The following is a 20,881-nucleotide window of genomic DNA, read 5'->3' as shown; positions in this document are numbered from 1 at the left end:
GATCTGGGTTGCCAGGCTCGGGTGCCAGCTGAGTTGATAAGCAGAAAATGGGGTCACTGTCAGACCCCATCTGTGCCCTCTAGTATGATGAGGCTCTGGTCAAGTGTGCAGAGCTCACCGAGTCTACTTTTAAATGAAGGACTAGTCCACTCATGGTGGCCTGTGGGAAGATGGGGTGGTCTTACATAACCAGTTACCCAACATGAAGAAGCCAGACTGAAAGTTGTTCGTAGAAACAGTTTTAATGGTAGGAAGATGCTTTCACCTAAGGGAAGCTCACTGAGCCCAAGCCCCATTTTCCCAGGCTGGCTGTATACTGGGCGCTCAGACCCGGTTCACCTGCGGGTGCCATGCTTCTGTGCTTCAGAGCTGAAAGGGTTTGGCCAAGATCACACACAGAGGGCGGAGAGCAGGCGCCCCACTCTGCGCTGCCCCACTGGCTGCTCTGGGAGAGGAGGAATTGGAAGCATTTCGAGGATGAACTCAGCACCTGCGCTCCCCTGCCTCTACCAAGAGCTGGCAGACTTGTGCTGTAACCTAGCCTTGCTATGCTCAGCCAGGTTTTAGCGTTTTCCCAAGCCCATCCCCTGTCCCTAGACCCAGTGGAACTCCTGTGGAGCAGCCCAGGCATCCATCAGTCAGGTTTCCTGTGCTCACACCATTAAGCCTGGAAGTGGAGACTAATGGAAGTGGAGACTAACGGAAGTGGAGACTAATGGCTGAAGACAGTCATGGGGATAGGTGCCCACCTTTGTAGGGTACCTGTCAGAGGTACCCACATCAGACTGCGACACTGAACACATCAAAAGATGAAGGGCAGATTTACACTCCTGTGCCAGTGATGGACTCACTTAGCTGGAGCCTTTGGGTCTAGATGTTGGCAGAGGTCCCACACTGCACAAACATCTAGGTGCTTTCAGCTTTCCTCGAACAAAAGGACAGGTGTCTAAGCTGTGTAGACTCAGGTCAAGATCCTGCGCCCAGCCCTGTGTGCAGGCTGTCGGCAGACCCTCACAGTAGCACCAATTGTCTAATTCCTGCAGAGTGCAGCATGAGGGAAGCCCTGTAACCAAGGAAAAGTTGTCCCATGGTTGTCCTACATAGGAGGTGTGGCTAGCAACAGCTGGGTGGGCCCTCAGGTGGACTCCTAAAGGTCTTCGGGCAGCAAGGCAAGGCAAGGGGCTATTAAGGGGCACACAGAGGAGGAAACATCCCTGCTGCCCATGTCTATGGCTTGTTTGTCCTTCCCTGCCCAGCTGCCTATGAAGCTGGGCTGGAGAAAACCAAAGATCGTTGGGAAACCTGTCCTCAGCCCTTCTAGGTTCTGTGCTGCACATACCCAGCCGATCACCTAGGCCCTACTCCTAGAATTCACTGGGGAGGATGGGTAGCCGTAGCCCTTTGGTCCCAGACATGGACCCACTGAATTGGGCACAAGCCATTGTCCTCAGCAAGCCTTATTCAGCTGGGGTTGACAGAACCCTGAAGGGCCTGTCCTCCAGAGTCAGGAGTTCTGGTCCTGAGGTAGAGGACCTCACAACCGGAGCATCATGCTGAAGGCTAACGTCCTTCTCTGGACGGTGGTAAGTCTTTGTTCTCTCTCCTTCAGTGGATAGGCAAGTATACCACCATGAACGAAAGTATACACACCCTCACGTTCAGACAGTTCGCCATGACCCATCCACATAGCCGGGCTGGACTCTTCATAGGTCTGGTAAGTCACCTCAACACGACAGCTGGCCTAAGCGTGTCTTCCCTATGAGGGCCACTGCCCTGGGTGAGGACAAGCCCGATATCCCCATTTTCACACAGCAGCATATCAGCACTGTCAGGAACCTCTGCCAGATAAATAGGTCCAACGAGGTTCTTGAAGTAAATGGGTACAGAGACAGGGTTTCTGGCCTTCTGCTCCAGAGTTAGCAGGCATTATATATCTATCAAAATAAATACTAAAATTCCTATTAAGTCATCACAGTCCATAGTGGGCACAGGTCTCAGTTCAGTGGCTTTACCCAAAAGGCTATATGTTTTTTAGTTGTCTAAATCACTTAAAAAATTGCCAAGGCAGAAATGTTCCATTCAGAGTGCAGTCCATTAGATGACAGGCTCTGGCATGGCCTAATAATCAGTGTTTTTCAGCTGCATAAAGGATGTTGTAGTGGGATGTTTTATAGAGCAGATAAACGGAAGGGGTGGCAGCCTCGGGGAACACGTGGTGGTTCAGAGCTGTGTCCATCTCATCCACATACTCCACCTGCAGAGCGATGTTCAGTGCCTGCGACAGGGCTGTGATCTGTACATGGTCACACTCCATGGCCATGGGCTCTACTTCCTGCAAAGCCAAAATAAAATACTTAGGAGGGAGGCCAGGGCAAGGGGGGCACGTGCAGCCCTTGCTCCCAGCATCACGGTCACCCCTTCTGTGCAAGGGTGGTGATGCCCACCTGTCACGGAAGCAACACAGCCAGACACTACTGGGGTTGCAGAAAATGAAGCGAAACCATTTTTATTCCAGACCCTTGACAGAGTGTGCAAGAGAAATCTTTCAGGCTGGCATCAAAAACTTAGGACTAAAAGGACCCTGGTGTCAGGCTTCCAAGCGTAAGCCTGCAGAGGCTGAGCCTGGTGTGAGTCCTGATGCTGCATAAACAACAGAGAGGCAGAGACTGGCAGGCCAGTGTGTGCATCCCACAGAGGGTGGCTGCTCCTGTGCCTATAGAAACCGCCATTTAAGTTAGGGCCCAGTACCTCCCAATTAAAACAAAAAATCCAGATAGCGTATGAAAATTGTCCATTCCCTAACATGTGGGCCACTCCTTCAGATAAACATTACATCTGAAACGAGCCCATCCTAAGACAAATGTGACAGGAACTGTTACTGTGCAATGCAGCAGCATAAGTCGAGCGATCCCAGAGATTCCTTGGGATTACACACAGCCAGAGCTCAGGCCAATCAAGGAAGATGTCTCCAGTGGGCTCACCTTGCTAACTGGCATTGGAAGGGTGTTCTTGTGGGCAGAGACAGTGGACCTGGACTGTGTAAGGGACAGACAAGCAAAGCCCAGGATGGGAGGTACATCGCCAAGGAGGACCCTAGGGACCTACGTGGGTGCAGAAGTCTTTGATGTCCATCTCCTCATCGATGAAATGTCGGAAGAAGTCAGCTCGGTTCCTGATGAAGGCTGATGTGAGGAGGCGTAAGAACTGCACTATTCGATCCGAGGAGCTCTGGTCATTGAACACCTTCAGCAGGCTGGACACTGAGCTGTCCTTCTCTACCAGCTCTACCACACTGTAAAACTTCACATCACCCCGCCGCCATCAGGGCAGACCCGGCTAGCACCTGCCTCCAACACCCCACAGGACCCCTCATTTTGAGACTGCAAGTGAGTATTGGTGTTGAAGCCCAGAGGTACATCTAGGGCCCTGGTATGGAATTGAGTCCCCTTCCACCATACATTGAGAAGGGCAGGAGGCTGACAGTCCTCCGAACTGAGGTCCCCTGTATTCATATATCCCCATAAGTAGAAAATGACCCTGCCCTGTCCCAGCCCCAACCGCACAGCTGTCCCATCTGCTCTGCCCATGTAGAGGGCCTTGGTCCTCAGCCAGTGTGACCCAGGGGAACTCACAGCATTAAAGAAGTTTCTGAACTTATGTTCCTCAAAGCCAGCAGCCAAAAGGTCGTTTGGGGTCTGTAGCACACGCTCTTTGAACCTGGAGGGAAGGAGACCTGATGGTCACAGGGGAAACACAGGGTGCGTGCTGCTGTGACGGGCAACTGCCAAGTCTACACCAGCATCTCAGAAGCACTTCCACATGTGCTGCCTTCCCTGCTGTAAGTGATCCCATTTCTCAGATGAAACTGGGGCAGTCACAACATTCTCCCCCAGATATGACAATTCCCTTTCAAAAGCTTCTTCCTTATCCCTGTGGACCTCCAGAGCGACAACACTCCTCCCACGTCACAAGTTTGCTGGCCTCTGCCCATGACACTGCTCACTGGGAAGCATCTCCCTCATCTTCAGCCCAGGTTGGCAGTCCATCCACAGCCAACCCCCATTTGCGCTTTACCTGGGCAGGGCCTATTAGGGCCTCAGGATACCCCTCTTTGAGAGTTGCCAGTGTGTGGACTACTTTAAACTAATGAACTGTTATTTCAAAGACTTTTACCTGCCGGGATTTAGCATCCCTTACTAAAACCCCAGTACAAGGAACTAAACCATACTGGAAACCAGATGGAGATGGCTCTTTGTTAAGGGACACTTGTTCTTGCAGAGGATCCAAGTTTGATTCCAAGCACAAGTTCACAACCATCTGTAAATTCCAGTTCCAGAAGATCAAATGCCCTCTTCTGGCACCGAGGACACATACACAAATGCAGGCAAACACTCGTACAATAAGTAAATGTAATTTTGAAAATAATACTCAGAGCCCAGGTTCCTGTTTAGTACTCACTATGCTTCTAAGTGGCCGGGGAATGTTACACACCTGAGGTGGGAATGCCATGGGCCCCAGCATGTGCTTCTGTCCCTCAGATCTCTGCTGCTGGCTGCTTCTGTGGGGTAGCCAGTAATCCAGTAATCCGTCCTAATACCAGCTCACCTATCATGTCAGGCCTCCCTGCTCTCAACCCCAGCTTCATGACTGTTAATCCACATCCCTGCAATACAAGGCCCATCCTGACACAGGCCACAGGGCCCTCACGAGCGTGGTGAGACACCTGACCTGGCCACCAAGCAGCTCTTCATGAACCTCAGGACCAGCCTGGCACTGGGCTGTCCCCACTCTCTATCGGGGTCAAGGGCCAGCAAGAGGGCTTGGTAATGTTGCTGCCCCTCCATGCAGTGGAAGGGAAGAGAAGATTCCTAAAGTTATCTGCTGGTCTCTCTGCACACACCACAGTGTGCTCACCACAGTGTGCTCTGTCTCACACACACACACACACACACACACACACACACACACACACACACACACACACACACACACAAACATACAAGAACATGACCAAGGCCAGCAGGGACAAGCTTCCCCCTTTTGTATTCTTTTTCTTTCTCTTCTTTTCTTCTTTTTCCTCTTCCTCCTCCTCTTCCTCCTCCTCCTTCCCCCCCTCTCTCTGTCTCTCTCTCTCTTCCCCCCTGTCTCTCTCTTTCTCTCTTCTTCCTTTTCCTCTTCTCCCTCTTCCTTTTCTTTCTCTTCTTCTCCTTCCTTCCCTCTACCTCCTCCTCTGTCTTGTGTTGGTGTTTAAAACAGGGTTTGACTGAGTGCCACCACGTCTGTTTGTCGTTGTGCAGTAAATACCAAGCGCCCACCCAGTGTTGGTGAGCCAAGCCTTCAGGCAATGCTGGAGGAAGTGTCAGACAGATACAGACACCTTCCTGAGCCTCTGGGCTGCCATCAACACTGGCACAGTGGCCAGCTCTCAGCTCCCCTGCTACACAAGCCGGGTCTAACAGAGAAGCAGAAGAGTCTACACAGGCCCCACTCACTTGAGGATCTCTCTGCCCTTGCCCAGCAAAGACTCCAGGTAGGAATAGCCCAAGGCCCTGTAGAAGCAGTTCCCGTCTCCTTTGGTCTTTCGGATTGAGGTGAATCTTTTGCTGAGTTCCTAAGGGGAGAGGAGGACACATGGACCTCAGCAGCAGCCACACCGGTGTGGGTCAGTCACTGGCCTGGCCACAGCTCCCTCCCACCAGGGTTCCCACCCTCATCCATCCCACAGATACACTGATACACTGCAGTGTCAGACACAGAGGATGTCAGTTCCTGGGCACCAGCCAGCCTCCAGTTGGGGGAGGTGCCACAGAATTAGACGATGGTGACAGAGATTGAGGACATGATTGGGGTGTCCTGGGCCAGAGACAAACATACCAGACTCTGGCAGTCAGGGAAGGCTTCCTGGAGGAAGCTGGCAGTTGAGTGGGGTGGGCGATAGGGAGGCTGCAGAACACTGGGCAACCTCGGCAGTTCTATAAAGGTTTCTCAGGGGTGCGAGGAGTGCCGGACCACACCAGAGAGAAGACTCAAGCAAGTGAATCCAGTGCTAGACTGGTGCTCAGCTTTAAAATATGTGGTGTTCCCACAAAGAGAGGCTGGCTCTCTGAGGCAAATGCACAATGTCAGAATGGTCTAAGTGTGTTTCAGTTTGCACAGGAACCTGGCCCAAACTCCACGCTGACCAGAAGCTGCCCCCTTCTTTACTCCCGACCCCAGCCCTCTTTGTTTAGGCACTTGGCCCCTCTGCCCTCTGCCCCACCTGGATTTTCCTCTGGTAAATCCTGTTTTCAGGATGATCCCGAAGAATAGATAGAATGTCACATTTTTCTGATATTAGGTTGAAAGATGTTTCGCTCTGAAAGAGAAAGAAGAGATGCTGAGCTGGCTTCAAAGACACCCGCAGGGCTCACGGAGCTGATGGCCTCTGAACAACCAACGGGGTACACAACCTGGAACATGCCCTGTCCTCTCAAGGGAAGTGTAAGCCTTTGACCAGGACAATAAGGACTGGCACCAGCATGAGGTAACCTGGCTACAAAGAACTAACCTTATAGCTTGCTAACCGGTTCATTTCATAATATTTAATACCTCAGACTTAATAAATCTCTATGCTGGAGTATGCTCCCGCCTCTTCATTCATTCATTCATTCATTCATTCATTCATTCACTCATTCATTCTTTTCTTTACTCACCCGAGTCCCCCAGTTCCTTAACATGCAGCCTGTGCCAAGCCTAACATCACCACATGCTGGCAATACAGGGGTATTCCCATCCCTACACAAAAGCCAGTGATACCACAGGGTGAAGGTTAGCTATGGGGTGACCCTATGTGGCACTGGGGGGGGTGTGCGCGAGGGTTCAGGGAAAGGGTAACAATCTGAGTTTACACAAGGGCTGAGGCATTGAGGACATCTTCCCATATTGCCTACCAGTGTAACCCAGCTTTGAATCAAGGCCAGAACCAAGTCTGGGCACGTGCGTGTGGGGAGCCATGGTCTCCAAATCCTTACAAAAGCAGGTGGGAGACGGCAGAGGATGCCGTGGATGGAGGAGTGGTAGTCACCTCCCCACCTCTGCTCCTTTACTAAGCTTGGGTGAGAGTGCTCAGGGCTGGGGCTCAGCCAACTGGCCATGTACCTCACCACCAGCCACCAGGCATGGTGCTCTCCTCAGAGCAAACCTCAAAGTGTCGGGCTGCAGGGCGGTGGTGGCACACACCTTTAATCCCAGCACTCAGGAGGCAGAGGTAAGCGGATCTCTGAGTTCAAGGCCAGCCTGGTCTACAAAGCAAGTTCCAAGACAGTCAGGGCTACATAGAGAAGCCCTGTCTCAAAACAAACAAACAAACAAACAAACATACATTCCAGGGCTGGTGAGATGTCTCAGATTGCTAACAAGCCTGACCATCTGAGGCTGATCCAGGATCCCACATCGGGGAAAGGGAGAACCAACTCTCACAAGCTGTCTTCTAACCGTGTCAGTGGTTTGTACACACACACACACACACACACACACACACACACACGCATTTTCTTTCTGACTCGCACACACACACACACACACACACACACACACATATATATACACACACTCTCTGCCTCTCTGTCTCACATACACATACACTGTCTTACACACACACATAAATATACATATACACACATTCTCTGTCACATACATGATCTCTCTCTCACACACACATTCTCTCACACACATTCTCTCTCTCTCTCTCTCTCTCTCTCTCTCTCTCACACACACACACACACACAGAGAGAGAGAGAGAGAGAGAGAGAGAGAGAGAGAGTCTTCTTAAGTGCTTTTTGACTCATATAAAGGATTTTCCAGCTTAAAATAAGGTTTCTGTGCTGAGGACATGACTCTGTAGATACACCACTTGCCTTTTAAGTGTGAGGATCAGAGTTCAGATCCCCAGAGTACGTATTCAGGCTAGATGAGCAACCTGCCTCTGATCCCAGCTCTCAAAGGATTGGTAGGTACAGGGGATCCTTGGGACAAGCTGACAAACTAATTACCCAAATTGGCGTATTCTAGGCCCATAACAAAGCCTGCTGGGGCTTCTGGGATGAAAGAGCAGAGATGCTGATGCAATGTCTACCTTACAGCAGCCACTCTGTGACCAGAGGTTGAAAGCCAACATTGGGAGGATGGTTCAATGATCTGCTGCTACTCTAAGCCCAATCAATGTGTGACATGGGTGACGGGTGTCATCACTGGGCACTACCGTGTGCCAAGATCGGGAGCAGAGGCTCACATGGCCCCATTATCTCAATTATCATAACACTCCTATGAGGTGGCGATTATTATACCCACCGCCAAGGTCAGGTTGTGTGAGCTAGGAAGTGATTCCTGCAGGTCCCTGTGAAGTCAGACACACCAAACTGCTGCGTATGCACAGCCCAGATGCCAGAGTTCTCAAAGGGCTCAGCTGCTACAGCACAAAGAACTGTCCTATCCGGGGCAGTGTGTGGCCTTCTTACCCAGAGGCTGGGTCCAACTTCTCGCTTCTGCAGCACCCCAAGAGACACTGTTCAACCCATCCCACCCCACTTCCTGATGGGAGTTCAGTGTGTCCAAAAGCCTGGCCAGTGTGTGATGCTTACTGCAGAGTGTCAAGGGACAGTTCCTAAGTGACTCCGGGCACAGCCATTGAAAGGTATCAGCAGGCTGAGGGTGTGGCTGAACAGTGGGTGAGCTGCTCTGGCATGTGCAAGGCCCTGGGTTCATTCCTAGCTCTGTAAGGCAAACAGAAAGACAGGAGAGCAGGGCCCACTGCCAGAGGGGGAGACGGCCCCTCCTCCACCTGCTTTGAGCCCTTCTACCCGTGCCAAGAAGGTACCAACTTCTTCCTTATGTTCTTCCTTCCCATTTCCTAGTTGTCTCCCTTTCAGAGTTTCACAGACCTCGGGCTCATAGCTTGGATAGGCTCCATTCCATTTGCAGGTTTAGAAAAACCTTAGGCCAAGACACCTTTGTTGACTTCATAGATGTGTATGTATGTTTAGAATATAGACACATGTATATATAAACATACATTCATATATTTAAATATATATGTAAAATAATTATGTGTAGAATATATTTAATATATTAATAATAACTATACATATAGCTATATATATATAACTATATATATATTGTTCAGAATGATGGAAGTGTGACATCATTTACATAACACACAGCTGCTGGTGTGTGGTTAAGTCTGCTAACACCGTGTTGAAGACACAAATCCCCATGGGGCGGTATCGTTCTGAACAGCCCTCTCCACACCCTGTGTGCATGGCAAGGTGACCCATGGGCCCCTTGCCTGGCAAGTGGCCACATGTTCTGCTCAACCAAACGCCTTCTTGCTCCCTTGTTAATTCATTCGTGTCTTGCTACCCGCTTCATGACTGTTTATAGAAGTATTTTTACAGGTGGATGACTTAGAACAGTGCATGGGGTTTTCCAACAACAGGCTACAGAGCACGACGCCCCGACTGTATCTGGTGAACCTGCACTCAATCCTGGCCCCAAACAAACACCAGCAATAAAGATGCCAGGGGCATAGGGGACACAGAAGGATACCCAGCCAGCAGCCATATTTACTTGACCGTTTCTGAGAAGGCATCAGGGAGCAGGGGAAGAGGACTCCACTCATCCTCAGAGAGGAGTCCTGAGGGGCGAGGCACTACACCAGGGCCTGTATCTGCCCAGTGGAGTAGGGAAGCTTGCTGCCGTGGTCAGATTCTCTGTAGCTATCTGCAGTCACACAGAAAAACAGTATCAGGACTGGCTGCGAGCTGTTGAGCCGCGCTCTTCTCAATCTCAGAGAGTGTCCCAAGTGTATCTCATGTGTCCCTAAGCTGCGTTGTGTCCCCAACCCCCTGCCCTTCGCTCGTGCCCCGACCTTCAAGGTCCATGTGGCGTGTCTTTTGAAATGTATGTCTTTAAAGAGCATGGTGGTAAAATGTACGTAACATGAAACATACCATTTCAGCCATTTGTATGCCCATGGCTCTGCTGCCTTAGGTACCTCCCTCTTCTCCCCTCCCTATCTTTGGAACCCACCTCTCTGCTACAGATAAGATGTATTTTCCAAATGTTTTTAAAAATGGAGTTGTTATATGTTTTAAATTTACATATATATATAAAACACTATAACACTAACACACACACACACACACACACACACACACACACACACACACAAACTTTACTGGATACTATTTAAAAACTGGCCCTAGCTGGCTATGGTGACCATAGCCTGTAATCCTATTGCCCAGGAGGCTGAGGCAGGGGGATGGTGAAATTGAGGCTACTATAGGCTACACTGCAAGACTACCTCAAGGGAAGGGTAGAGGAGAGGGAGGAAGGAAGGTAGATGGATCTTGGGGTTGGCATCTGGTGTCCCTCCAAGTGTATTTGTGGACACTCTAGTGACAGGCTGGTTTCCACCCTGGCACTGGAAGTCCCTGAATCACCTGAGTCCCCACCCAAACGCACCGGCATTCCTGGGTGACACTAGCCTCAAGATCCAGGAAGAAGCTAGGAGCAGTATCAGTCCACTGGTCCGCGACATCTGCAACGATGCTCTGGGTTGTGACCTTGGCTAACATTAATTAGTGTTTGCTTTTAAAGCCCTGGCTCAAGACTTCCAGGTTGTTCTGGAGCCAAGGAACACAGACAGGTCACACCTGACTGTCCTGTCAGACCTCACCAGGCCACAGCAAAGACACCGGCTCTTTAATTGCTGGCTTGCAAATAGATGATGATTAATTGAGCTCGGCAGGCAGCACCAAGTACACTTGGAGGGACACCAGATGCCCAGGCACCTGGGCAACTGATTTAGCAGTGGAGGGGAGAGGTGTGTTTCACAGACCAACCCACAGCCAGGCCTCAGCTCACACCCCTCTCTGCCAGCCATTCTGCTGTGCATCTGAGCATGCGCACATCCCAGACCTAGCAGGCGGGCCATCTTTCCCTGGGCAGGTTGAGCAGGGTTTGACTCACCAGCCAGGCCCCAACATCACCGCTCACCACCCAGCCTGACCTCAGGTACCTGGGAAATGCCAAGCAGGTTCAGAGCCTCAACCTCTCCTTTAGGAAGGTCGCCTCCTTGCCAGAGGCCACCCAGAGTTGAACCCTGGCCCTACCTGCTCGCCCGGAGTCTCCACAGGCACTAGAAGGAGTGTGCTTTGAAATGCCTACTTGGGGACTGGGAAGATATGGAACGGGTAAAGAATTCACTGCGTAAGCATGAGGCCCCGAATTTTGTAACACAGCAGTTGTGTAACCTGCATCTGCCGTGCTCCTGTACCTCAGCACTGGGAGAAAGATGTAGAGACAGTGACAGGACGGATGACTTGCCCAGTCCAGCCAGCAAGCGAGCTTTGGGTTCAGTGGGGAGACACCATCTCAGAAATCAGAGGAGTTAGGGAGAGGCCTCAGTGAGCAAGGCGCTTGCTACCCAGGAAGACAAGAGTTCAGGTCCCCAGAACTGACGTGTGGCAGCTACCTGCAATCTCAGCCCTCAGAAGGCAGAGGCAGGATCCCTGCAGCAAGCTGGCTACCCTAGAATCGACAAACTCCAGGCTCAGTGAGAGACCCTGTCTAAGTAAGCAGGGATCGAGGAAAACACCCAGTGTCAACTTTCCGGCACCTGCGTGCAAGAACACATACGTGCATGCAAATCCACATACACATGTGCCCACGCACTTATGAAGCAGGTTCATATGCACACTACACACCCATGCATATGTTATTTTTTTTTAAAGAAAAATAGAGGAAGGTATCTGATGTCAATGTCTGGCCTCCACATTCATGTGCACAGGTTGGTACAATCCTCTATCACGAACACATACATACACAGGGATACACCACACACATAACCAAACCTCTCTCTGTCCTCTCTCTCTTTCCATATATATATATACACATATACACATATACACGTATACATGTGTACACGTATGCATGTGTATACATATTCATGTGTACATGTATGCATGTGTATATGTATGAACATATATTTGTATATATGAATATTCGCATATGGATCTTCATATGTGAATATATATGTGTATATATGAATACACATGTGGAGTGTTCAAACGTCCATTATTAATGAGGTGACTTAATTCAAAGATCACTGAAGCCATGGGTGCAGGGAGACCTGTCTCCCTGGAGGACCCATTCCTGCTCCAACACCTGGGGACAACTGTGGTGTCACAGAATTTCACCATTTGGCTTCTTTGCAACTGGAAGTCAGAATTCAGTCTCCTCCATCTAAGGCCAGCTATGGACAGGCTGTGCTTTCAAGGCCTCCTGGCAATGCAGGCTGCTTTTCTCAGTTCCTAAAGGCTTCCTAGGCGCTGCCTGGCTTCCATCCTTGGGACCTACGCGGTGGCAGGAGAGAACTGATTCCTGAAAGTTGCCCTCTGACCTCCACACATACTCCCTGCATGCCTGCACCACACACACACCCTGACACACACACAAAAATAAATCCACATTAAAGGCTGTCTAGCTTCCCTGATGGATAGCCCCCCTTGCACCTTGTAACCTTTCTTTCCAGGGTCCCCTTCCCTTCCCTTCCTCCCTCTTGTAGGGACCCTAATGGTGACCTCTCTGTGCCATCCTTGATAACGAAGGGTAATCTTCCACTTCAGCCCCTTAACTGAATCACACCACCTGTGGTAATGTATTCAGTCACTAGGGAACGGGATATGCTAATCTTTGCTGACAATCACTCAGCATACTTCATGACCCTTCTCTGTAGGGGCCCCAACACCTTATCTTCCTTGCTGACTGTTTTCAGAGCTCCTGAAGCTGGGCTCTGCCTCCCTCAGATAACGTGAACTTGGGTAACATCTTTGAGCAGCCCACCTCCAGCCTCACCTCTCCCTAGGACTCCAGCCTCAAACAGCTGGCAACCTCTCAGACATCCAAACAGCCCCTTCTGACGCATTACTCTGTGGCCTCATCTGTCTCCACCAGGCTTCTCTAGCCCCTTGGATACTCCTCCACCCACCAGAGTGCACCCCCACCAGAGTGCACTCCCAAACCCAGGAGCCCTCTTCCATTGCCTCGTCCTGCCCCACTAGCTCCTGGGTCTGGCCTGAGAGCCCTCACCTTCTCCCACGAGGAGGGCACAATGCACCCTGCCCAACTGACCTCGGGGCTTCCTCTCCCAATCAGCCCCACATTCTCTCTGAGCAGTCAGCACAGGCTACTTAACAAGCAGGGTCTTTCCTCAGTACTCCCTGCTGGGTTTAGATGTTTGCTTAACTGCCAGTGTCACAGTATCAAAAGGCAGCACTCTGCCTTCATGACCAGACTAACATCGTAGTCATGAATTGTATCCAGTGTTGGCTCAGTTTCCCTAGCCCCAACCCCTTCTGCCAAGCATTGCCTTCCCTCATGGTAAGGAAGCAGGAAGCCCAAGGCCTGATGCTGGCACCTCATTTTAGGGCTTCCCAAGATCTGAGCCTGATAAAGCCGTTTGGTATAAATGGCCCACTGATAACCTATTACCACAATACAACCAGGCTAAGACATAGGTAGGAGGCAGGAGCTCCTGCTAATACCTGCAGATGTGAAGGCTTCGGGGCCGGGGAGTGGCTACAGCCGGGACACTTCCCAGGCGGATGCTGGAGCAACCTTCGAAGCTGTGAACAGACCACGAAGGGCGATTTTGGTGTGGGTAAGACAGGACGGAGAGCGGACCGTAAAGTGGGAGTCTTCCCAGAAGATTCTGTGCGAGAACGCCGGCAGGAGGTGGCATAGAAAAGGCCGTGAGGATGTAGCCTCAGATGGAAGTGGGGAATGAAGTCCTGGAGACTGGAAGGAAGGGCCATCTCCTCAAGTGGCAAAGAACGTGGCTGCAGGGTGTCCCCAGGTCTACATGGGAAAACAGAACTTAAGAACAATGAAGGACCTGGGTAGCAGAAGCCTAAGGCGTGGGTTCCTGTAACTTCATCTAGTAAAACGTGAGAGGAGAGACACGGTGTGGGTAAAGACGGGGTTCATGAGTGAAGAAAACAAAGGTCTTGGAAAACTCACAGCTAAGTAAAGGAGTGACACAGCATCTTTACACCAAGGGTGTGGCCCACCGGGTAAAGGTAATAGCACAAAAGGGAGCTTGGTGTCACTCAGGGAGTCGGGGTAGAAGCCCCCCACCCCCAGCATGGCATAGATCCATTGGGTGGCTTTGCCTAGAGAGCACTTTCCAGGGAGCCTCTCAAGCGTTCCCACACGTCAGGGCGGCAGGCCACCTGGGTGACCAGCTGTGACAGGCCCCGGGAAGGGCTGCTACTCTAGTGGCCAAAGCTGTGGTCTCAGTGGAGAGTCCACATGGGCCGGCCCTAGGCCAGCAGAATGACAGTGGGGGTGCAGTGCACAGCGTTGGGGCCCAGAGTAAGCAGACACAGTCTCCACTAGGGTGACACCCAAGGGGATGTAGTATGGCTGATGAGAACTGCTGCCTAGGCGGAGCCCAGTAAATTCCAGAGTGGGCAGTTCCAACAGCCACCTGAGTGGCACGGACGCAGTGCAGACTCAACCATTATTCTGGAATGCGATCTGCTGAATTGGGAGTCAGACTCACGTATGATGACTGAAGCCTTATTTCTGGCCAACTTCCCACTCTGGGGACTGGGGGGGTCTGTCTCAGGTCTGCCCACCATCATGCTTGGGGTGGTGGGTAATTTTCAGAACTCAAAGGCCCTCGGCTGGCAGGACAGAGACTGGCCAGGGTCTCACCTCTGCCTGGCTCATCTGTGCCACAGCTCTGAAGAACTCCTGGGATAGAATGGATGCATCTTGTATGTGAAAAAACCGTGTGTGTGTGTGTGTGTGTGTGTGTGTGTGTGTGTGTGTGTGTGTGTGTGTGTGTGTGTGTGTGTGTGTGTGGGGGGATGAGTAGAAAGCTATGGTTTGAATGTTCTCTCCAAACCAACTTGTAATTCAGCTGCCGATGTGACAGTTTTTCAGAGGTCACTAGGTCTGGGGTCTCCCCTCTCATGAAATGATTAACACAGCCAGGGAAGGGTTTCCTTAGACCACTCTCTCCTCCTAGCATACTGTGACCCAGCAAGACGACATGTGGGCTAGCACCTTGATGAACTTCCCAGCTGCCTGCAGAACCAGAAGCCAATAAATGCCTGCTTATTACAAGTCACCCACTCTGTGACATTGTGAAACCTCTTAGGCTACACCGGCTTGCTTACTCCATCTTTGACAGCAACCTCCCCTCTGGCCCTCGTACACCTAGGTGTACCAGTCACAGCGGCTGCCCTGTTCCTCCAACAGGACATACACTCTACCTCAGGGTTTTTGCTCCTTCTGCGTCTTCTGTCTCTTTACATGGCTTGGGGGATGCCACCTCAGAAGAGAAGCCTCCCTGCCCTCCCCCACCATTCTATCTACTTATCTTGCTCGTTCGAGACAGGATCTGACAGGTGGGCTCACTGGCTGGCGTGTGCCCCTCCACTCCCATGTCAACTCCACAAGGGTAGGGGCCGGTCATCTGTCACTGCCAGATCTCCATGTCCAGGAATGTTGGAATGCATTCTAAAAATGTATCCCGAGTGCTTCAAACCGAACTACTGAAGCCGGAGCTCTGGGCCTCAGAATGATTTTTCTTTTTTAATTTTGGAATAGGGACATCGGTGATATAATTAGTTAAGATGAGGTCACAATGGAGCAGGCTAGGCCACCGGCCCCATGACTGGTTTCCTTATTAAAAGAGGACCATAAACACACGCACAGGAGAGAGCCATCTGTGGAGGAGTTCCAACGTCACAAGGCAGGCTACTGCGGGAAGCTTGGGGAAGCTGGGGGTAGAACATTCGTAAGCACCTTCAGAGGGACTCTGCCCCTCCCTGCACATTCACCTGAGACCTCAGCCTCCAGACTCATCGGAAAAGCAGTCCCTGTGCATCTGGCCCACGGAAGGGTTTTGTTGCAGTAGCACCGGCAAGCATGCTGAATGAGCGAGCCTGCCTCTCCCTCCAGCTGGCCACCCACAACCCAGCATCAGACAGACAGAGCTAGCAACCATTCCATATTCATCAAAAATGCTAACAGTTCCCTCATGTACAGACAACCCAAACTAAACAGCCCGCCCCCCATGCAAAGCCCTGATCCTGTCCCCTTTCCCAGATTCACTGCCCTGGGCTCCCCCCAGCCTCCCCCAATCTGTCTCTTCCCAGGATGCCCACACTTGACCATGTTCCAAGGCAATCTCCCTGCTACCTGCAATGTACTCTTTGCCAGTCCTTCCTGAATGTTCCTATACAACCTTGAGCACCAGCTTTTTCCTACGGGTGGAGTGTGCCGTGCTCCTCTGTTCAAGGCCCCTGTTGGGCTCTCAGGCCATCTCAGTAATTCAGGAGCTGTGACCCAGCCCAAGAGTATGGACTCCGGGAGAGGGCAGGTGTCGTTCTTTCTTATCACTGCCCCAAAATAGGCTGCGGATGCCAGCGTTGGTTTCTTTAATGCAGGAGAGAAGAAGGCAGACAGGAACGGGTGCCCGGACTGCCTATACTCACACTCACTCATCCCCAAGAGCAAACACACACATAGTGAGGGTGAGCCCCTCACTATCTGCAGCCCTGACTCCCAAGGACTCCATGGCTTCTGTCTGGCACTGACATGGAAACAGAGGAAGATTCTGTCAGTCCTAAGACTGCATCCACCACCCATGCCATGTAACCTCAGCCAACACTTAAATGCATTAAACACATTACAGGTAAATGAGCCATGGGCCTCAGGACTTAACAAGGTGGCGAATACACAGTGGGTGTATAATAAACACAATGTAAACAGTCTCTAGTTCTGTCCTCGTGCGTGACTCCCAGGCAGATGTCCTATTTGGTGGGTTTTAACTATTATCTCTCTCTCCTCTCTCTTTCCTCTCCTCTCTCTTTCCTCTCTTCTCCTGTACCCCTTCCCTCTCCAAGGCACCCAAACTCCCCAGAGGGGAGTTGCTTTGGGTCCCAGCTGCTGGTCTCCTGGGTTCAGGTCAGATCCAGCTATTCAGTAAGGGACAGAAGTTGGGGTCCCAGTCCCTACTGCACTGATCTGCTATCTGCTACCCACCACTGGTGGCCAGAAGCTACACAGCCTCCATCCTCCATCCTCCAGCTTCTGCATGGCTAAAACTGTCATTTCAACAGCCCGATTCTCTGGCAGGTGATGCAGAAATACCTGGGCCGCTTTCCAAGAGCAGCAGAGCAAGTAAACCCTTGGGTTACCAAGAACAAGCAGGAAACTGGTGCTTACAGTCCGTCCCCAGTTTCGAGTTACACACACAGACACACACACACACACAGACACACACACACATACACACACACACACATATACACACACATACATATACACACATGGACACACACAGACACACACACAGATACACACACACACACACACACTGCACCCCTCCCACACAGGGCAGGAGAATGACTTGTAAGAAGATACCCTGGCTGTCTATCCATACCAGCACAGGTTTGACGCTGGCCCTAGCCTCACAGTGTCCCGAAGTAGTGACCCAAATGTAGGAGGAGGGGCAAGCACAAAGAACCAGGCACCTGCACCACCCAATCTCTGGATTTCAAACACCCTAGTTGAAAACCACATCCACCACCACCACCACCCATGCCACTCCCTCCCCCCCCCCCCCCCCCCCCCCCTGCACTCCCTGCTACCCCCACCCCAACTCCCTCATAATAACCATTGGGATAGCCCAGACTTAGTAGACTGGAGTGTAGCTTAGCAGTCAAGCCTTATCTAGCATGCATGAAAAACGGTTCAAAACCCAGCATCACCAAACAAAACAGAAAGAGCAGGCGATCCCAGAACTAAGTGACCCCAAGTTGACCAGTAGCACTAGATGGTCAGGCTCCCTGGAGCCCTTTGCTGGAAGTTGAATAACATAGGCTAACCAGCATATCCAATCCCCTGTAGGAGGCCTGACCCCATGGCAACCTGGAGGGTAGGCTGATGCAACACAGAACACTGGACCAGGGGCTTGGGTCCAAGTCCTAGCTGTTGCACCACCACAATCCCTACCAGCTTTCTTTTCTCCCTGTCTGGCCTCGGTTTCCCCACTTGCCCAAGCCCTGGGTTTGACCGGGTTTGACCAGCCCAGGATTTCTTGGGTCTCCTCTGTTAGGAAGTTCTTCCAAATCACTTTGCCTGGACTCCTAACTCATCTTTCACAACCGGGGGCTACCTCTTCATGTGTCCTGACTCTACAGACCTGTTGCCATTAGGAAACTGAGTTTACATCAAGGAGTATTAAGGCTTGCCCGGGTGGTCGGATCGTTCGTCCCTGGGGACAATTGGCTGGGGTATGGTCTGTCTGTGGTGGCTAAGTCTGTGATGGGTGGACTGCAAGCTGTCTACACGAGTGCTACTTAACAAAGAGTAGAGACCACAACCCTAGAGGTATCCCATTCCTTCCCAGTCAGGCACAAGCATCAGGACTTAAAGGAGGTGTCTGGGGACCACCTAGAGTGGCCACGAGGCAGCAGGGCTCAGCCTGGGCTGGATCTTCTGGCTGTGGGTCCCCGAAGGGATAGCGCGGCGGGCGCACTCCGATGTTCACCATCCCGAGGGTGGAAAGGGCTAAAGTCTCGCGCCCGACCGCGCGCACGCACACGCGCCCTGCGCGGCGCCCCCTCCCCGTCCCGCCACCACTGACCATAGTGACCGGAGCCGTCGGGCCACGTCTCGCTCCAGCGAGGAGCGAGCGGGTGCCAGGGGAGGCGCTGGGCGGCTCCGCCGTTGGGTCGGGCGGCGCGGGCCTCGCGGGTGTGGGGTGAGTGCAGAATACACCCGACCGCCCCTCAGACCGGAGCGCAGACCTCCACTGTGTCCCAGCAAGACGCACGGCCCGCGATTGACGTCGGAGGCCCGCAATCAGAAGCCCGGACGCGGGACGTCACAGAAAGTGGGTGGGACTGCACTCGCCTTCGGCCTATGTTTTGGGGCCCGTTTGACAGGAGGCCGCCCTCCTTTTAAAGACACAGAGTGCTTTTAACTAGCAAAGGAGTTAGCCCAATCCAGAAAGCAGGTCCGGTTTGCAAAGACAGAAGGACTTTTAACTAAAACTGCAAATTGAAAGCATCTGGAAGATTAGATGGCCCTCATTAATTAATCAACGAGTTCACATACATAAGTGTATTTCTTTCAAGATCAGAAGACACGCGCTTAGGAAATACGCACCCAGTGTCAGACATTTAAGTTACCTGCCGGCTGCTGTCTAGCAACAAAAAATATTTTACTTCTTTGTAACTCATGAATCAGACAGGCATTCAGGTAATATCTGTTGAATGGATGAACGTTCGAGATGGTTGAGCGTGGCTCTGTGGCTGTAGGGGTGTGTAGAAAACACAATACTGAATCAGGTGTAGGTGAGTCACCCTGTATACAAGCTCATAATTACTGGACATCAAAGAGGAAATATTATTAAAAGGTTTGTTTGTCAGCCCTTGACCCCTGAAGGAGTTATTTTGAGTGCTGTGTGGGGCTCCAGTATATAGCACATAACTATTTTAGTAGGTTCTGGGACTTACATGGTTCTACTTCACTTCGGTGTAAAAAACAATAATGTTAGATAGACACTGTTTGCCTCTTTTCCTGAGCTAATGACAGGTGACTCTCATATCCTCAGAAAACTGAGGCTCAGTCAGCCCCACCAAAGGAGACAATAGACACACCCCCAATATTCTGTGGTGCAAAACCAAGATGGTTGGTACATTTGGAGTGAGGCAAGCATAGTGCATTTTTTCATTGTATGGGGTGTGTGTGTGTGTGTGTGTGTGTGTGTGTGTGTGTGTGTGTGTGTGTGTACCTGTGCTGCATATGCCAAAGTCAGAGGTAAACTTAGGTGTCTTCCCCTATTTCTTTCCACTTTATCATTTTTTAAGGTTTATTCTTATTAGCTGGGTGTGCTACCACAAGCCTTTAATCCCAGCACTTGAAGCAGAGACAGACTGGACTCTGAGTTTGAAGCCAGACTGACAGACCAAGTTCCAGGACAGTCAGGACCATACAGTGAAACCCTGTCTCAAATCCCTTACCTATGCTCTGTAAGGAAGTCCAACAAACTCACTGTTTCCCCAAAGTAAACTTTTGTGGAATTGTGCTTTGATTTGTCATTGAGACCTTGGGAGGAGTAGGCACATATCTGACCCCTAGGAAGGAATTTTAGCAGCATATGTGTGGGTGTGGATGTCTGAATGTGGGTATGTGTGTGAGTGCAGGTACGTGGAGGCCAGAGGATCTATAGGATGCCTTGGAGCTTGCATTATAGACAGCTGAGAAGCTGCCCGACACATGTTGGGAACAGACTTGAGTTCTCAGGAAAAGCAGGAAGTGCATGCTCTTAACCCAGAACTGTCACCCAGCCCTTCCACCTTATTTTGGGGACAGAGTCTCTACTTGAACCTGGATCTCACAGAATCCATTAGACTAGCTAGCCAGAGAGAGATTATAAAAGCAAGCAACCATGCCTGTGTGTATGTGTGTGTGTGTGTGTGTGTATGTGTGTATATGTGTGTTCCTATATATGTGTGTATATGTATATGTGTGTGCCTATATATGTGTGTATATGTATATGTGTGTGCATATGTGTGTATCTGTGTATATGTGTGTGCATATATATGAGCGTGTGTATGTATATGTGTGTATATGTGCCTATATATGTGTATATGTATATGTGTGTGCATGTGTGTGTGTATCTGTGTATATGTGTGTGCATATATGTGTGTATATGTGTGTGCATATATATGAGTGTGTGTATGTATATGTGTGCATATATGTATATATATGTGTGTATATGTGTGCATATATGTGTATATATGTATGTGTGTATATA

General features: G+C 50.9%; 1 protein-coding gene and 1 long non-coding RNA gene across 3 annotated transcripts; one reads left to right on the top strand and one right to left on the bottom strand.

The window, feature by feature from the left end:
- Nucleotides 1-1,850: 1,850 nt before the first annotated feature.
- Nucleotides 1,851-18,897, bottom strand: Otub2 (OTU deubiquitinase, ubiquitin aldehyde binding 2). 2 transcript variants are annotated; one of them, XM_032908306.1, is made up of 6 exons: nucleotides 18,704-18,897; nucleotides 6,260-6,355; nucleotides 5,493-5,611; nucleotides 3,633-3,717; nucleotides 3,106-3,300; nucleotides 1,851-2,332 (listed from the first exon to the last, which is right to left on the bottom strand). In XM_032908306.1, exons 1-6 carry the CDS (start codon nucleotides 18,704-18,706, stop codon nucleotides 2,126-2,128), a joined length of 705 nt encoding a protein of 234 aa, XP_032764197.1. In that variant the 5' UTR covers nucleotides 18,707-18,897; the 3' UTR covers nucleotides 1,851-2,125. The 2 variants fall into 2 exon arrangements, with proteins under 2 accessions (XP_032764197.1, XP_032764198.1); XM_032908307.1 differs by lacking the exon at nucleotides 18,704-18,897 and adding an exon at nucleotides 13,584-13,853.
- Nucleotides 3,299-6,619, top strand: LOC116905371. Its single transcript, XR_004388518.1, has 2 exons — nucleotides 3,299-3,386; nucleotides 6,338-6,619. It is a non-coding gene; the product is annotated as an uncharacterized LOC116905371 (long non-coding RNA).
- Nucleotides 18,898-20,881: the final 1,984 nt, after the last annotated feature.

Source organism: Rattus rattus, chromosome 7 (assembly GCF_011064425.1).
Source record: "Rattus rattus isolate New Zealand chromosome 7, Rrattus_CSIRO_v1, whole genome shotgun sequence".
Classification (NCBI taxonomy): Eukaryota; Metazoa; Chordata; class Mammalia; order Rodentia; family Muridae; genus Rattus; species Rattus rattus.
The sequence above is the reverse complement of the archived record's forward strand: the minus strand, read 5'-3'. Positions and strand labels throughout refer to the sequence as shown.

What these genes read in the sequence shown, in the direction of transcription:
- Otub2 (XM_032908307.1), bottom strand. Translation starts at nt 13,853, where the DNA reads ATGGCCCTTCCTTCCAGTCTCCAGGACTTCATTCCCCACTTCCATCTG. An exon ending in TCAGAAACTTCTTTAATGCT is followed by an intron (nt 3,301 to 3,632) that starts GTGAGTTCCCCT and finishes GGTGATGTGAAG; the next exon opens with TTTTACAGTGTGGTAGAGCT. An exon ending in TCAAAGACTTCTGCACCCAC is followed by an intron (nt 2,333 to 3,105) that starts GTAGGTCCCTAG and finishes TTGGCTTTGCAG; the next exon opens with GAAGTAGAGCCCATGGCCAT.